This window comes from Manis pentadactyla, chromosome 4 (genome assembly GCF_030020395.1).
Source record: "Manis pentadactyla isolate mManPen7 chromosome 4, mManPen7.hap1, whole genome shotgun sequence".
Classification (NCBI taxonomy): Eukaryota; Metazoa; Chordata; class Mammalia; order Pholidota; family Manidae; genus Manis; species Manis pentadactyla.
In genome coordinates, this window is record NC_080022.1 from 8106069 (window position 1) to 8120681 (window position 14613).

The 14613-nt window shown below is 42.6% G+C and overlaps 1 protein-coding gene across 4 annotated transcripts in view; it reads right to left on the reverse strand.

The window, feature by feature from the left end:
- Nucleotides 1-723: 723 nt before the first annotated feature.
- The window catches only part of MTOR (mechanistic target of rapamycin kinase), a 144647-nt gene continuing 130757 nt past the window's right edge, over nucleotides 724-14613 (reverse strand). For 3 of the 4 annotated variants that reach the window (XM_036925182.2, XM_036925181.2, XM_036925183.2), the window contains 12 exons: nucleotides 14467-14602; nucleotides 13694-13841; nucleotides 12957-13079; nucleotides 11815-11897; nucleotides 9205-9277; nucleotides 8630-8704; nucleotides 8111-8246; nucleotides 7386-7451; nucleotides 5423-5503; nucleotides 5080-5160; nucleotides 2320-2425; nucleotides 724-1674 (listed from right to left, as the gene is read on the reverse strand). In XM_036925182.2, coding sequence (XP_036781077.1) covers nucleotides 1659-1674; nucleotides 2320-2425; nucleotides 5080-5160; nucleotides 5423-5503; nucleotides 7386-7451; nucleotides 8111-8246; nucleotides 8630-8704; nucleotides 9205-9277; nucleotides 11815-11897; nucleotides 12957-13079; nucleotides 13694-13841; nucleotides 14467-14602 — 1124 coding nt within the window. In that variant the 3' untranslated portion in view covers nucleotides 724-1658. Of the gene's footprint in view, nucleotides 1675-2319; nucleotides 2426-5079; nucleotides 5161-5422; nucleotides 5504-7385; nucleotides 7452-8110; nucleotides 8247-8629; nucleotides 8705-9204; nucleotides 9278-11548; nucleotides 11693-11814; nucleotides 11898-12956; nucleotides 13080-13693; nucleotides 13842-14466; nucleotides 14603-14613 lie in introns of those variants that run through there. The other variant, XM_057499721.1, reaches the window with a different exon arrangement.

Genomic DNA, 14613 nt, shown 5'->3' on the forward strand with positions numbered 1-14613 from the left:
CTGTTCTTCATTATTGCAACAGCTTCTTTACTAGGTCTGGCAGCTTCTCATTTTCTTTCCCTGTTTGACCCCTGTTGTCTTGTAAGAACGCTACTCAGATTCTACTTAAGACTTACCATGGTTCTGTTTCTGCAGCATCAGGTTCAAACTCCTTGCCTTTGAACTGTGAGGTGGGGCACAGGCTGGCCCCACTCTACTTTCTAGCATCCTTTTGATTCCCATAATTTCTTGTATTCCCCACTGGTGCACTGAGCCTGACATGCTGAACTGTGAGGTCAATCTGTGTGAAACTGACATTTATGTCAAAATGATCTAATACCTGCAATCTAATATGGTTCAAATTAATTCTTGCTGTTCCTGCACGATATTTTATACCTCTTTTCTGCTGAGAATGTTCTCATGTGCTTTATCTGACAGACACAAACTCTCGCTCTTCCTTTAAGACCCATGGCAAATGTTTTCCTGGCTCCTCCAGTGGAATTAGTGCCCCCACCTGAGACACCCTTTCTGTGGCTCTTCTCACAGTTAGCTTGGTGGGGTTATTAGCCCACTTGTATGTGATGATGGTTCCATCTTGTCTAGCCTGTGCACACCTGAGGGACAGGACTATGTCATGTGGATCCTGTGTCCTGCATAGTCCCTTGTACTATTGCTTAAAGAATGCTGAAAGAATAGCTGCTTCCTTTATGAACTAGTAATTATGAATAAAAAGCTGCTCATATGTATGTTTTTAAAGTTCTGATGTCATTTATTGGCACAAAAATTATTCAGATACAACATGGTGCTAGACATGGCTACACTTTATACTTTGTGCATTTAGTTTAATAACTCTTTTGCTCATAATCCCAACATGTTAGCTTTTCCCTCCCCATATTCAGCACCTCCATGACAGCATTTATGTTTTCCAAGCACAGAGCTTGGATCATAGAGCATTCAGGCCTCACTGAAAGCATCCCAGAACTGTGCTGGAGAAGGCCACTGTGGGTCAGCCTGCTGTACTGTGGGCCCCACTGTGCCTGTGCTTAGCTGAGACTGCCCACCAATCTGAGGAAAACCTGCTCCCAGCAGTTCAGGTCTTGGGCTGAAGTGTGGGAGTCACAGCATCACGGGTGAGGCAGAAGACACACCTTTCCACCCATTTTGGCCCATCTGGCAAATGCTGTTGCTGTTCATGGACCAGCGAGGTAATGGATGGTGAAAGCGATGGAGTTGGCTCCTCCGGCTTCCTTACAGCCCAGAATCCTACACATGGCCTCTGTGGCCTGAGGACTCTTGACTGAACTGAGTTTGCTGTATCCTTGTTGAGGACCAGGCCATTCTTCTATCAGCAAATGCTTGTGATGAGTTCTCTTGTGAGTTAAGACAAAACCCGTATTTCTAAAGTTATGGATCTTCTGTTCCCTAAAATCAATGGCTTGATTTATCTAGTATTACTGTCCTGGGAACCAAATCAAGCCTTGTGTTTCTGACAATATATTCTTCAACAGCAGCTAGAAGGTTGGTTCAAACCAACTTTTAATATACAGTAGTTCTTTTCATTTACATTTCAAAATATTTAACAAAGTCGAACTTTCTGACCATGGTTTCAGTTTAGCGGAAGCATATACCAAAGTAGAAAAGCCTCAGGAGAGACACTGTGGGTGCATCTGGGTCTCCAGTTACCAGAAAGGACACCTAAGAAGACAGAGAGAAAAGGAGTATTTTAATAATTTGGGCTTCTTCAAAGCTTTCCGCTGATACATTGAAAATGGAAAGACCAAGCTCTGACAAGCCCTGGGACATTCCTTGAGATCTCCTACGACTATGTGTAGAACACACTCATCATTATTTCCAGTCAGCGGCTGATGCCTGCTGCAGTCCCAGGACACTCCCCATCGCCCTCTCTCTCAAGTTTCTACCTTAAGCGTGCCTCAGGCAATTAATCAAAGCAGACCCTTCAGGTTACAATCCCAGATCATCGATTTGTCTTTTCAGCTCCTTCTCTCTGCCACTGGTCTGGCTTTTCCTTTGCCCTTCCTGTACCTTTGAATTGACAGCAAAAATACAAAAAGAATCCCTCTCCTAAAAAGGGGGTCTTACCTACTAGACACCATTTTTTTAGTGCAATTTAAATTTATTTTGGTATTTGCCTTTCAAATTTGCATCCATATTTTTAAGTTTTCTCCTTTTCAGTACAACGAACACACAGTGAACACAAACTTTCAAAGATACTCAGAACTATGATCGCCCTTTACGGTTACCTCCCCAAATCATTTTTTGTGACCCTGGGTTTGGAGCACATGATTGCTTATTTTAACGAAAGTACTCTGATGTGCTCACCAGCCGATGTAGCACTGGCAGAGGTTTTCATGGGACGTTGCTTGTTTGATGAGCAGCTCAACTTGCGTTGGGACATCCAAAGTTTCATCATGAGAGAAGTCCCGACCTAGGACAGGAGAAACAAAAACATTTCACCTGCACTTGGTTATCAATTCCCTCCTTGTCCCATCTGGCTTACTGTGTGTGCAGCCTAAGTCAGTTTATCCTCATACACAGTATGAAGGCTACATGGTAGCTGGGTTTTAAATTCACCTCCATGTAACTTGAATGAACACCAGTCTCCTTCTCCTGAAACAGACTTGGTTCAGAGTGGGTAAAGTCCTGCACTGGGCTGAGTTCAGGAGGGGCAAAGGTCTGGCCAGCAGTTTTAACCCATAATCACCCTTGAGTCCAGCAAGTGGATGAGAAACCCTGTTCGGTTCCAATCCCACTAGCCTCCATTCTTGACCCTTTCCTCCCAGAAGGCAGCTTGCTTCCATTATAAAGTCATAATCCCCAAGCTCGAATGGGCACTCACCCTGGGTGGCCAGCTTACCATGCTGCCTTAGCAGCATGCTTTTCCAGGGCCATTGCAGGTCCTCTGGCTTCCCACCCTCTGTGGAGGCCCTCAACACACACGCATACACAGTGCTGGACCCCTGATAAGTGAGGCTGGGTTCTTCAAGCAGATTGTTCAGCAGGAGCTCCCTTCTTCACTCCCATCACTCTGGAGAGCTGTCCTCCTTCCCCTACTCACACTAAGTTCACCTGCTTTGGGTCCCATCGCCTCCTGCTTTCTGAGGGGCCTAGGTGTCAACTGCCCTTCCTCTCACTCCTGTCTTCAGCATCCCCTTTTCAAGTGTTTCCTTCTTCCCGTTTGTAAACCCATTCCTCTCTCCCATTCAAGAAAAAAAGCCTCTCATCCAACCACTTCCTATCTAGCATGGTCTTCTCCTCTAGAAAGAGCCAAACTTCTCAAGAGTTTTGAAACTTGTCTCCACTTGCTCACCTCCTTCTCCTTCACGTTCTCTTCGACTGCTTCGGTCTAGCTGCCAGGCTCTTCCCAGCTCTCAGAAGGTCGCCACTGACTTGGGTGCATCCTTGCTCCCTCCTCATCTCTTATGCCTCATCATCAATTCTCTTGATTTTACCTCCTGAAGACCTTGTGAATCCATTTCCGCTGCCCCCACCCTAGTCTAGTCAACTGTCTGGCCTGGATGACCATGGCAGCTGCCCTCTCCCCTCCATCCCACTCTTCCCATACAGCTGGAGCAGGCAGCATTCACGATGCAAACCCGCCCAGGCCCTCCTCCTCCCTCCCACCCCACTTAAAGCTCAGTGGTTTCCCACTGCCCTTCGGATGTAGGATAAAAATGTCAAGTCCTATATGACCTGGCCTTGGCCAACTCAAGAGTCAAAACATTTTGCATTGTGCTTGCTTTCTTGGGGGGCAGTCATACTAGTGGCTTTCAGACCATTTTCCTTCCCTCCCTCCCAAAACAGTGCCCTTGCTTCTGCTGTTTCCTTTGTCTGGAACAATTTCCCTCTAATTTGCCTTCTTTCAAATCTTAGCTCATGGGTTGTTTGCCTTGAAAAGCTTTTCCTGAACTCCTGGACTTCAATTCCCCTATTACTGGCACCACAGCCTGAGCCCCTCTCTTCCACTTGTTCCCTCACTGGCACCCGAGTTCCACAAAGGGAGGAAACTATCTGTTTTCTTAGCATCTAGTACTTGTAGGTGCTCAACAAACAAATATACCTTGACCACAGAGTAGGTGCCGGACCCAAATTCTAAGCGCCTGGCCATCCCATGTCTCACTTAAGCCTCCCGCCTTCTGAGAGAGCCATTCTTGTCACCTTCCAGGTACAGAGACAAAGGCCCAGGGTCACAGTAAGCGGTGGAGCTGGGGTCTTTGGCTTCCCTGACTCCCACCCCCAATGTCACACCATCTGGTCAATGTGACATGTCTTCTTTTCAAAAGTCTGCATTTCTCCTCTTCCACCTTCTCCATATGCCATAACAGCTACCAAAATACAGACAGGCAATGAATCAGAGGCGTTAGATTTGTTCTAATATCAAGCCATGATGACAAAAGAAATTTTCCTCAATTTGGCTGACTTTGGATCCAACAGACCTTTACTTACCTCTCTTAAAGTGAGGTTAACGACATTATAGGCACACCTCAGAGACATCGTGAGTTCAGTTCCAGACCACAGCAATAAAGCGAATATTATAATAAAGTCAAATAAATTTTTTGGTTTCCCAGTGCATATAAAAGTTATGTTTACACTATACTGTAGCCTATTAAGCATGCAAAGCAGGATGTCTAAAAAAAAACAATGTACATGCCTTAATTAAAAAACACTTAATTGCTGAAAAACGCTAACTACCATCTGAGCTTTCAGTGAGTCATAATCACTGATCACAGATCATCGTAAGAAATTCATAAAGAGAAAGTTTGAAATAGTTTGAGAATTACCAAAATGTGACAGAGAGGCACAAAGTGAGCTCGCCGACAGACTTGCTCAACACAAACCTTCAATTTGTTAAAAATACAATAAAGCAAACCCAGTGAAATGCAGCATGCCTGCGCTTTTTGGTCATTAGAAAGACAACCTGAGACAATGCTTCACTGACGGCCTCAGGCACACCAGTTAGCCGTACTAAGTTCAGGCACCAACACCACTGGAAACAGGGCTGGTCACCCACTAAAGAAGAGAAAAGTCTCTCAGAGTTCATGTTCCTTTTACATAAACACATACACACACTGACACACTCACCAGTGAGCTTATCTCGAACCCTGTTAATAATCTGAATAGCTTTCTTGTTCAGGGCCTCTGGTTTCACCAAACCATCTCCAACTGGAATACACAAAAGCAGAAAAATAGCAGTAAGATTGGATCATCACGACAGGCCTAAAGGATGCCCTTGTTTTCCTCAAATATTCACTTTTCTAAGTGTTGAGCAATTCTTCCTCTATCTTTTGTCTTCAGAATATAATGAGAAATTCACGGAATCTTTTCTGCTCAAAGGCAGTTTTGTTGCTCCCCCTTAGGGTACAACACAGCTGCTATTTTCTTAAGCAGCTAGTCATTGGTGCAATTCCCCAGAGGTTGGACTTACTGAAAGAATGAATAGACTCTGGCACTGTGGTCCCTGTTTTCTTATGGGCTGGTTCCCCAAGTTCCACACCATCCAAAATTTCTAGGGGGAAAATAATCAATTAGCAGAAGCCATTGTTCCAAGGTATTAGCTCTAATTCTCCAGATACTTGATTTCCTTTTACATTTGCCCTACCTACCTCAAAGTGGAAAGGAGAGGGGAGGCATTATTATTCTTAATAATATTTGAAAGTTTTTAAACTACAAAGCATGAATTTTCAAGCCAACAGCATTTATAAAGTGAGTGTTCTGATATACAGAATAGGTGCATGAGTCAAAGACCTGTTGACAAAATTTCTTTGGTTCATCAAAAACTGATGATAACATAAAGAAAACTAGGTTTTAAGGTTCACACACATGGACAAAGTATTAGTTCCTCAGAGGAATTTATATATCAACTGTAGAAAGAAAAAGCCCTAAGGCTTTAGGGTCACCATCCAATGACTGTAGTCTTTAGGGGAGAAGAGTTTAGAATCAGAATTATTAAATTATTTACATTGTCCTTGTTCAACACAGGTCTTCAAATGAAGCTACTGATTATAAAACTTTTATTAATGACCCCCTGGAACTTAACTCTTAAGCCACATAAAAAAAACAGGTGCACCATCACCTGCTGCCACCAGACCTGGCTGTCCTAATTCCCCTCTGCACGCTACAGGCAGCATATAGGAGTAACCCCGTAACGTATTCATGAGGTGGACTCTGCCAGTTAAACTCCTAAGTCTCACATAGTTCGGATGAGACCAGTCACCTGCATAAGGTACCTCAGGCACCATGGGTGACTCAGGTATCATTCACCAATCCTGTCAGTGTCCAGGATAGGGAACACACATGCTCACAGAGGACACTATAATCCAGGACCCGTTTCCTGCTCCAAACACGCTATTCCTTTCTACCCATTCAGATTCCATCCACCCAATAAGGCTCAACTTAAATTCTACCAACCCAAAGGCTCCCTTCGCTACTGCAGTTCTGAGTGGTAACTCCTTTCTCTAAGCCCCACAGCCCAATGTTCCAAACCAAAGCTCACTGATTACACAGTACAATGTACTGCTTTATTATTTCGTACGCATTTTGGACAACTCTGTGATGTGATTCTGTGCCTCTCCAGGGTAATCTTTGTATGTCATGCTCTTTTTGCACCCCATAACATTATTTGCTTTGTGAAGTACCTAGTTGCAAATGTTTCATAAATGTTTGTGGAGAATATTTACTTTTTAACACCCTTCTAGTATGTTCCAAAGTGTGAACTCTGTAGGGCATTGTCAGATGTTATGAAGGGAAAAGGGGCAGGCTGGGGTGGGGGGCTGAGGGGTAGGTTAAACAAAGTTTGGCAGCTTTCCTCTATGACCTCTGAGGGCGTTCAAGGCACAAGCCCTGCTCTGGCCCTTGGTGGGGCACGGTCTTCCTGGGACCAGGTCCTGTGGACCACACTCTTGGAAACAATTTTTCTTGTGGTTTCCTGGCTTCTCAAGCAGCAATGTGAGTACATTTCTGCTGCTTCCATCTTCCCATTTCTAAGCTATTAACAACACTTTAGCATCAAGGTTATAGACCTAATAATTATCCTAAACCAGACACCATTAAAGGGCATGATAAATACTAGCTAATATCCAGACATTCTTTTAATTGTGTTTTCATAGATAAAGATCAGAGAGTTGGATCAAAATTTCTGAGCTGTAGGTACTCACTCCATCCTAAAAAACGTTTAGAAATGAAATAAAATCTGTTAGGTGATATTTTCACAGGGACAGGATTATCACTCTTAAGAGCCTCTGGAAAAATTTGTTTACTTCCTTCATATGCAGCATCTGTTAACTACTTTAAGTCACACCTCCTAACGGCAATAACAAAGCTCACCCTGTTTGAGAAACACTCTGGACTAAAGGGGACAGAATCTGCCGTCTCCCACAGGACGTACTCACCTACTGACTGGCCAGCAGAGTAGGAATCTGTCCTCGTTCGGGACCGCTTGTTACCTTTGGTATTTGCTAGGAAAGGTAATAAAGGGAGGATTAAAAAGTGACTCAAACTTTGACTTAAAGGAAACACGGTTGATATATTTTCTTGCAATCACAAAAATACAATTTTTTAAGAGGTATAGCCCTAAGAAGGAACCAAAGATGTCTTCTTCAGAAGTGAGTGGGTGGATGTTGGCAGGGGTATCCAATCCTGAGGGACACTCAGCATTGTCAAGCTGGGTTTGGATAATGGACACCAGATAACATAAGGTGAAAATGATGACTTAAGGGCAGTGGACTGGATGCCTCTTGTTAGTAAACTTCTCCTAAGGAGGTAGGAATAAAGAGTAGACTCAGACATTGCTGACCCAAATCACAACTGCTTAAACTTCCTATCAAAATTCCAGCTTGCTACTCTATATGAAATCCAAACATATGAAAATCATTCAGGTGCTTGATTTATCCTGAAAAATATTTTAGTATCTAAACTGGTGAAGTTTTCTGTTCTAGTTAATAAAAATCTTGCAATTCATACCCAACTACCAGAGCTGCTTTGTGAAAATGCTGCAGTAGCTCAGTGATGTACCTCAGACTCCAGGCTTGAAGGGGGACAGCTTAGTGACATGGGATATGTCAGATATTCCAATGGAAGGTGGCAACTGCACCCCCAGGCACTTGCCAGTACTCACTGTCCATCAGCCTCCAGTTCAGCAAGGGGTCATAGACAAAGGCTTCCAGCACGGCCATGACACTATCTTTGTGTTCTCGAAGCACTTCCATCACTGTATGGCATGTGATTCTGTAGTTGCCGTCCAGACCAGTAACCTGAGGGAGGGCCAGAGCCACTCATCACGGAAGTTGCTGACACTGGGCCCTTACGGACTCATGACCAAAAGAAAGTCGAGAGGGTCTGTCACCCTCACTTAGGAAGCAGACATGGGTCATTACTGATACATCAGGCTGGGAATATCTTCAGAGCAAGGAGTCAGGTCAGGACTGTGATTCATGAAACAAGTTCTGATGTGAAGAATGGGTGGACTTTCAAAGACTGACCATTTCTAACACAACAGAAAATACCAGGAAACGACTAGAGAAATAACCCGGGCATTTTGGGGAGCTGCTGAGATCTAACAAGCAAGTATGCCCCCAGCGAGGGCTGGAACTATATTGGTCTCAGTCTAAGCAGCTTGCTCCCAGCACCTACTCACCTCCATTGCATTGGTCAACATTCTCGTTAGTCTAAACGGAATCTTCTCTGGGAACTTCTCTCTGGTCATAGCAACCTATAGGGTAATAAGAGGAAAAACCAAGTCCACTGCTTAGGTTATGTAGCTGTTTTAGCTAAAGCCAGGGGGAGACAGGTGGTTTTCCTTTCTACTGATTTCAGTTAGAGCACAGAAATGAAGTAGCTTGAGTTTAGTGAGGGGACTTGTTATGGGGATTTAAAATACAACTTAAAAAAAAAAAGAGCAAGAGAGAGAGAGAGAGAGAAGGAAGAGAGGAAAAAAGAGAAAAAGAAAAGGAGAAGTGTGCCTCAGGCCCAGGTCTTCGACCAGCAGGCCACGTGGGGGATGAGGATTTCTCCAGCCACGAGTGGCATTCACCCCAAGGGGGGTTAGAGTCCAAATATAGTTACGTACCAAGAGCATAGGTTTCATTTCTTAGATTGTCTTTCTATCACCTTGGTAGGCAGGGAAGGGGTGAGGACAGGGCATCTGAGGTTTTAATTTGCCTAAACAATCAGAGGAAGGTGAAAAGAGGTCATCCAGGAACACGTGTTCACCTCAAAGCAGTCCCCAAAGTCAATGTGCAGTATCTTCCCACTCAGCCGGTCCAGCATTAGGTTGGACGGATGTCTTTGAGAAGCAGAAGAGAGACCAGAAAGGGGTCAGGACAGCAGCACAGATGAATACATCAACAAGCATGTGATACTCTAGGCCATAGGTTGGCAAACTACAGCCCTCAGGCCAAATTCAGCCCCCCACCTGCCTTTGTAAATACAGTTTCACTGGAACACAGCCATGCTCACTTATTTATGTATTGTTCAGGCTGCTTTTGTGCTATGATGGCAGAGATGAATGAATAGTTGTGACAGAGGTCACATGGCCAGCAAAGCCTAAAATATTTATTATCCAGCCCTTTATAGGAAAAGTTTGCCGACCTCTGCTCTAGGTCTGAGACGGGAATTTATCTGCGAGAATCACAAGTTGCCCCATGACACCATGATAATTTGCCTTCCCCAGATCTTTGGTCACAAGATAAATTGTTTCTGGCATCTGAGTGACAAGGCTCTGTCATTACTACTCAGCACCTGTCACATAGTCTCATCACCCTGAGTCCCCAAGCCATCTAGGCAGGATCATCTCGTTTTTGTCAATAGGAATTCTGCTAATTTGCTATTTTTAAAAGCAAGAATTTATTATTTTTGTGGGATAAAATTATTTTTACTCTCAAATAATTGCATGAGACATGATCCCAGGAAAAAAAAGAGTAGACATCAAAAGAACTAGCTTTTTAAAAAGTCTTAGTAAGTCAGTTTCTGAACATTCCTAAGCTACTTTTTCAGTCAGTACAAGTGGATGAAATTTATTATGCAGAAATACCAGAAGGATCTACTTTGGTTGGTTTCAATTACAGAAATAGAATTATTTAACTTAGAATAGTGCTATTTTGGGATGTGAACAGTCCCCAGGAATGGGTTGTTTTAATTTATCTGAGTTCTCTCAGACTGTTCAAGTTCAGTTGGACAATATCCACCATACCATAGATAGGTTTTCACAAATGCCTAAGGTGCCTAACTGGTTTTCTTGGTTTCACTGGAGATGGCTGGTAATTACAGGTATGCTCTGGTTATGTAACTATACTCCTATTATGTTAATGTGTGTGCGCAATTTAAGTAGTAGCTTAAAACCTATCCATGCTGAAGTTACTCTACAAGAAGATATGTCAAAGAAATAATCAATCTTCCCAGGTTTTCTTCTGCCTGCTACTTCTATAGCTTTTCTTCTTCCTACCTAATTACAACCTTTAAATAGAACTCGTGCCACATGTCGAATCTACCGAGTATCATAATTCTTCCAAGTGGTAAAGGCACCTCAAGACAAATGCTGGGCATAGAAGCCACAGGGCATAAATATGCAAAGAAGTAAAAAGCTAACCTTTTCAAACAATAAGGCTTCTCTCTCACTTACCAACTTAACATTTCCCTGTATGGCCCCGGAAGATGACTGGTTAGCCAGAGATGGGTAAGATTCCTCAAGGGAGGAACAACCTAAGACAGGCACAGTCGCAGGGGGGCCATCAGGTGAGTAAATGGGGAGCAGCAGAGGTGAGGCTTAGAACCTCCCCCCTCATGTTCTGAGAGAAATCTTCTGCATACATGGATGTTTATTGCCCTGGTCTAGCTTGGATTAACACATAGTCTACAGGCACACACCTGATCATCTACATTTGCTCTCTTACAACACTAAACTCTGTTTTCTACCTTTATCTCATATCTACCTACCACTTCAGCATTTTATTAAAAATAATAATAATAAAGAGAGAAATGTGGTATCCACATGTAAATCAAGTTTAAAAATCAAATGAATATTCATATTTGAACTGTTTATAGTTCATAATGCATGAACAAAACCGAAAGCTTCTGTGATGACTGCCCTTGTACTGTTCACCATGTAACTTATTCACTATGTAAGAATTTGTACTCCATGTAAGAACTTGTTCGTTATGCTTCAGAAGATTGGAGAATGACGAAAATTAGGCTTGGGGTGGATTAATGATTGTGCATTGAGTATTGACCCCCCTATACAGAATTTTATTGTTGTTAACAACTATTTGATCAATAAATATGAGAGATGCCCTCACACAGATAAACACACTTCCAATTGTAAAATAAATAAGTAACCGGGATGTAATGTATAGCATAAGGAATATAGTCAAAATATTGTAACAACTTGGTATGGTGATAGCTGGTACCTAGAATTATCATGTATATAAATGTTGAATCACTGTGTTGTACACCTGAAACTAATGTAATACTGTGTGTCAACTACCCTTCAATAAAAAAAAAAAAAAAAAAAGAATAGTGCTATTAATAAGTATTTATTGAATCAATACAATCAATTGGATTTAAATGGTTTTTAATTTATTAAACCAACCTATGGAGAAAGTAGTACCCTTGAACTATGGTTCTTCTTCTCTTTAGTTTGATGTGTTGTTCTGTTGGCAAGGATAGTAACTTAGGGGACTAAGGTTGATGCTGCAAGAGGGGCCTAAAGTACAAAATACAAATATTTATCAAATGGTCATAAGTCTTCCTAGAAAAAAAAATGAAACCATTCATGAAAGCTAAAGGGAGAAAGAAGACTAAAAGAAACAAATTAAATTCACTCACCTATCTCCCAGGCCCAAAATATACCCAACCATGGACATGACCGCTAAAGAGCGGGTGTAATTGGTCCTTCGGTCAAACCACACCTGGAACATAGGAGCACACATGAACCAAGGCTTGTTTCATGTTTCACTAGTTTCTGTACTGTTCACTAGTTTCAGTATGACTACACCTCAATCATTTGTTTTCTTATATTCCATCAGTAACCAGTTAGAACATATAATGGAACAAAGATGCCATTTATAATTACAACAATAATAAACTATTGGAATAAACTTAAGAGATGTACAGAGGTAGATGAATAAGAAAATTAAACCTTGCTTAGGAATATAAAGACCTGAATAAATGAAATATCCATTTAAGAATAAGCAATTAAGGTTATAAACATGTAATATCCTCCCAAGTTATGTGACACATTTAATGTAATTCCATTAAAAATTCAGTGGCACTTATTTTGGGAGGAACCTTGAAAAAATGATCACAAAATTTATTAAGAAAATTAAGGGAAAAAAAAGAAAACAGCCAATGAGAAGAGCCTTGTATTAATAGTAGTTGAGGAGAAAAAGGCAGCATATCAGTGAAACAGAATAGAAGCCCCATAAAGAAAACCAAGGGCAGATAAGAATTTAGTGTACAATAAAAATGGATTATCTTACCAAGTGGGAAAATGATGAATTATTTGGTAAATACCGTGGTGTTAGAGAATCATCTTAAAAAAGTAAATTTATATCCTGATCTTAAATTCCAAATTGGGTTAAGGATTTAAATGTAAAAGCAAGTATTATAAATAGTACAAGAAAATGTATATAAAAAAGACACATAATCTTGAGGTGGAGAGGGCCTTTCTAAATATAAAACCAAAGGTAGAAATGTGAATGAAAAGGATTAAAAATCTGATAATTTCTAACTTCTGGTAATGTCTATACTGTCTATCAAAAACAAAACAAAACCCCCCAACCAACATACCATTAACAAAATTAAAACAAATAAATAAGAAATTTACAACGCATATGAAAACTGTGTTTAACCACAGCTAATGTCATAGGAGAGTCCACCAGGCACAAGTGAACAAACAGGAGAGACATTCCTGCAGGGTGAGTGGGCCAGAGGGCGGAGGCGTGCGTGGACAGCTGAGCGCGCCTTACCTCAGAGCTGGGGCTTTTCAGCCACAGCAGCTTGGCCAGGTCATCCCCAGCTGTATTATTGACAGCGTGTTCAAACACCTCGACCTTCTGCATCAGAGTCAGGTGATCGTAGTCTGGAGCCATCTGCATCAGGACACAACCATTCTGAGAGAGCAGCCCCAAGCAAGACCAGCAGCTTAAAGCCAGGAAGAAATAAGGCTCTGGGTCCAGGCAGAGCTGGGTTCCAATTTCAACAGCCCAGCCCAAAGGTGAATGAAATAAGAACACTGCAAAAGGTAAAAGGGGGTGGCCACTCTAACTTGATGGCCACAGGAGCTGCCAGGGCCTAAGCGTAAAACAGGCCCCCCCTTATAACAAGAACACTGGAGGGGTCAAGGTTCTGAGGAACAAACAACTCTCTTATTAGTTACACATCTACTAAACATTACTTCCCCGTATAGCCAGTGCTATACATAAACTAGGTGTTCAGTACACAGATGTTGCCTGATTGTCCAGTCTCATCTAGGATGATGAAAAGCTAATTTCTGGGCTTCAGGGTCCTTCTGTTTCTTAGAGAAGGTTATCTGCTTTAGGACTTATGTCATTAAACCTTCTGCAATAGCCAATTCCCTCAAATAGATATTTCAGTGATGTACATACACAGAAGAACAAGAAAAGTGGCTTTGTATAGATTTCCTGACTTGTGAGTTTTGCCTCTGAGACATTAAAGGATTGAGTTTGGCAGCCTCATCACATACCCGTAACATGATGCGGTGCTCGATATTGAGAAGGATCTTCTTTTTCTCCCTGTAGTCCCGGATGAGGGCGTGCAGTGTGTCACAGTGGGGGACCCAGCCAATGAGGCCCGAGTTGGTTGATAAGGGGATGACTGCATATCTCTGGATGCTGGCACCCACAGGGAAACAGGGTTATTTTACAGTGAGCAGAGTAGACACGTGATCCATTCATACCGTGCAAACTAGTTTTAATGACCCCCGCCCAGGGCTGTTGTGAGGTGTGCAGGGAGAGGCCTGTGCAAAGGCCAAAGCATCACAGGAAGATGTGCACTCATGGTAGAAGCGCACTGCCCATCTTCCCAACCTGCCCAACAACTCAGTGCTTTGGGGGAACAATCCAGTGACTATTTCTAAGCCTAAAATAACCTCCCAACTTAACATTCATGTTCTTAACAGAAAGAGGAGGGCATACCGAGGATGGGAAAGGTTTGGCTGGGCTATGACCCCACAAGGGGTAAAGCACATCCCATCTGGAGAATCTCCAGTCTAATGGCCATAAATTGTTCCAGTCTGGATCCTCTGGAGGTTGTTAAAGGCAGTTAGCAGGAGAATACCCTGAAGAATATAGAGACTTTTTTCTCTTCATGTTTGACACCTTGGCTAGTGATGACCTCCTGTCAGGTACATACTTTTATGATCTATTTCATAAAGGTATGTGACTATGTGGCAGAGATGTAAGAAAAAAAACTATTAGACCCCTCAAATCACTGCCATTTTCATGGCATCCTGAATACCTGAGATTCTTCCGAAGAGACGTGGGGTCGTTGGCCAGGAGGGTGTTGACCAGGCCGAAGAGCTGCATCACTCGCTCATCCTGCCGCAGATCCTCGTGGCCCTTCAGGAGGAAAACAAACTCATGCCCGTTGCTGCCTGTGAGGAAC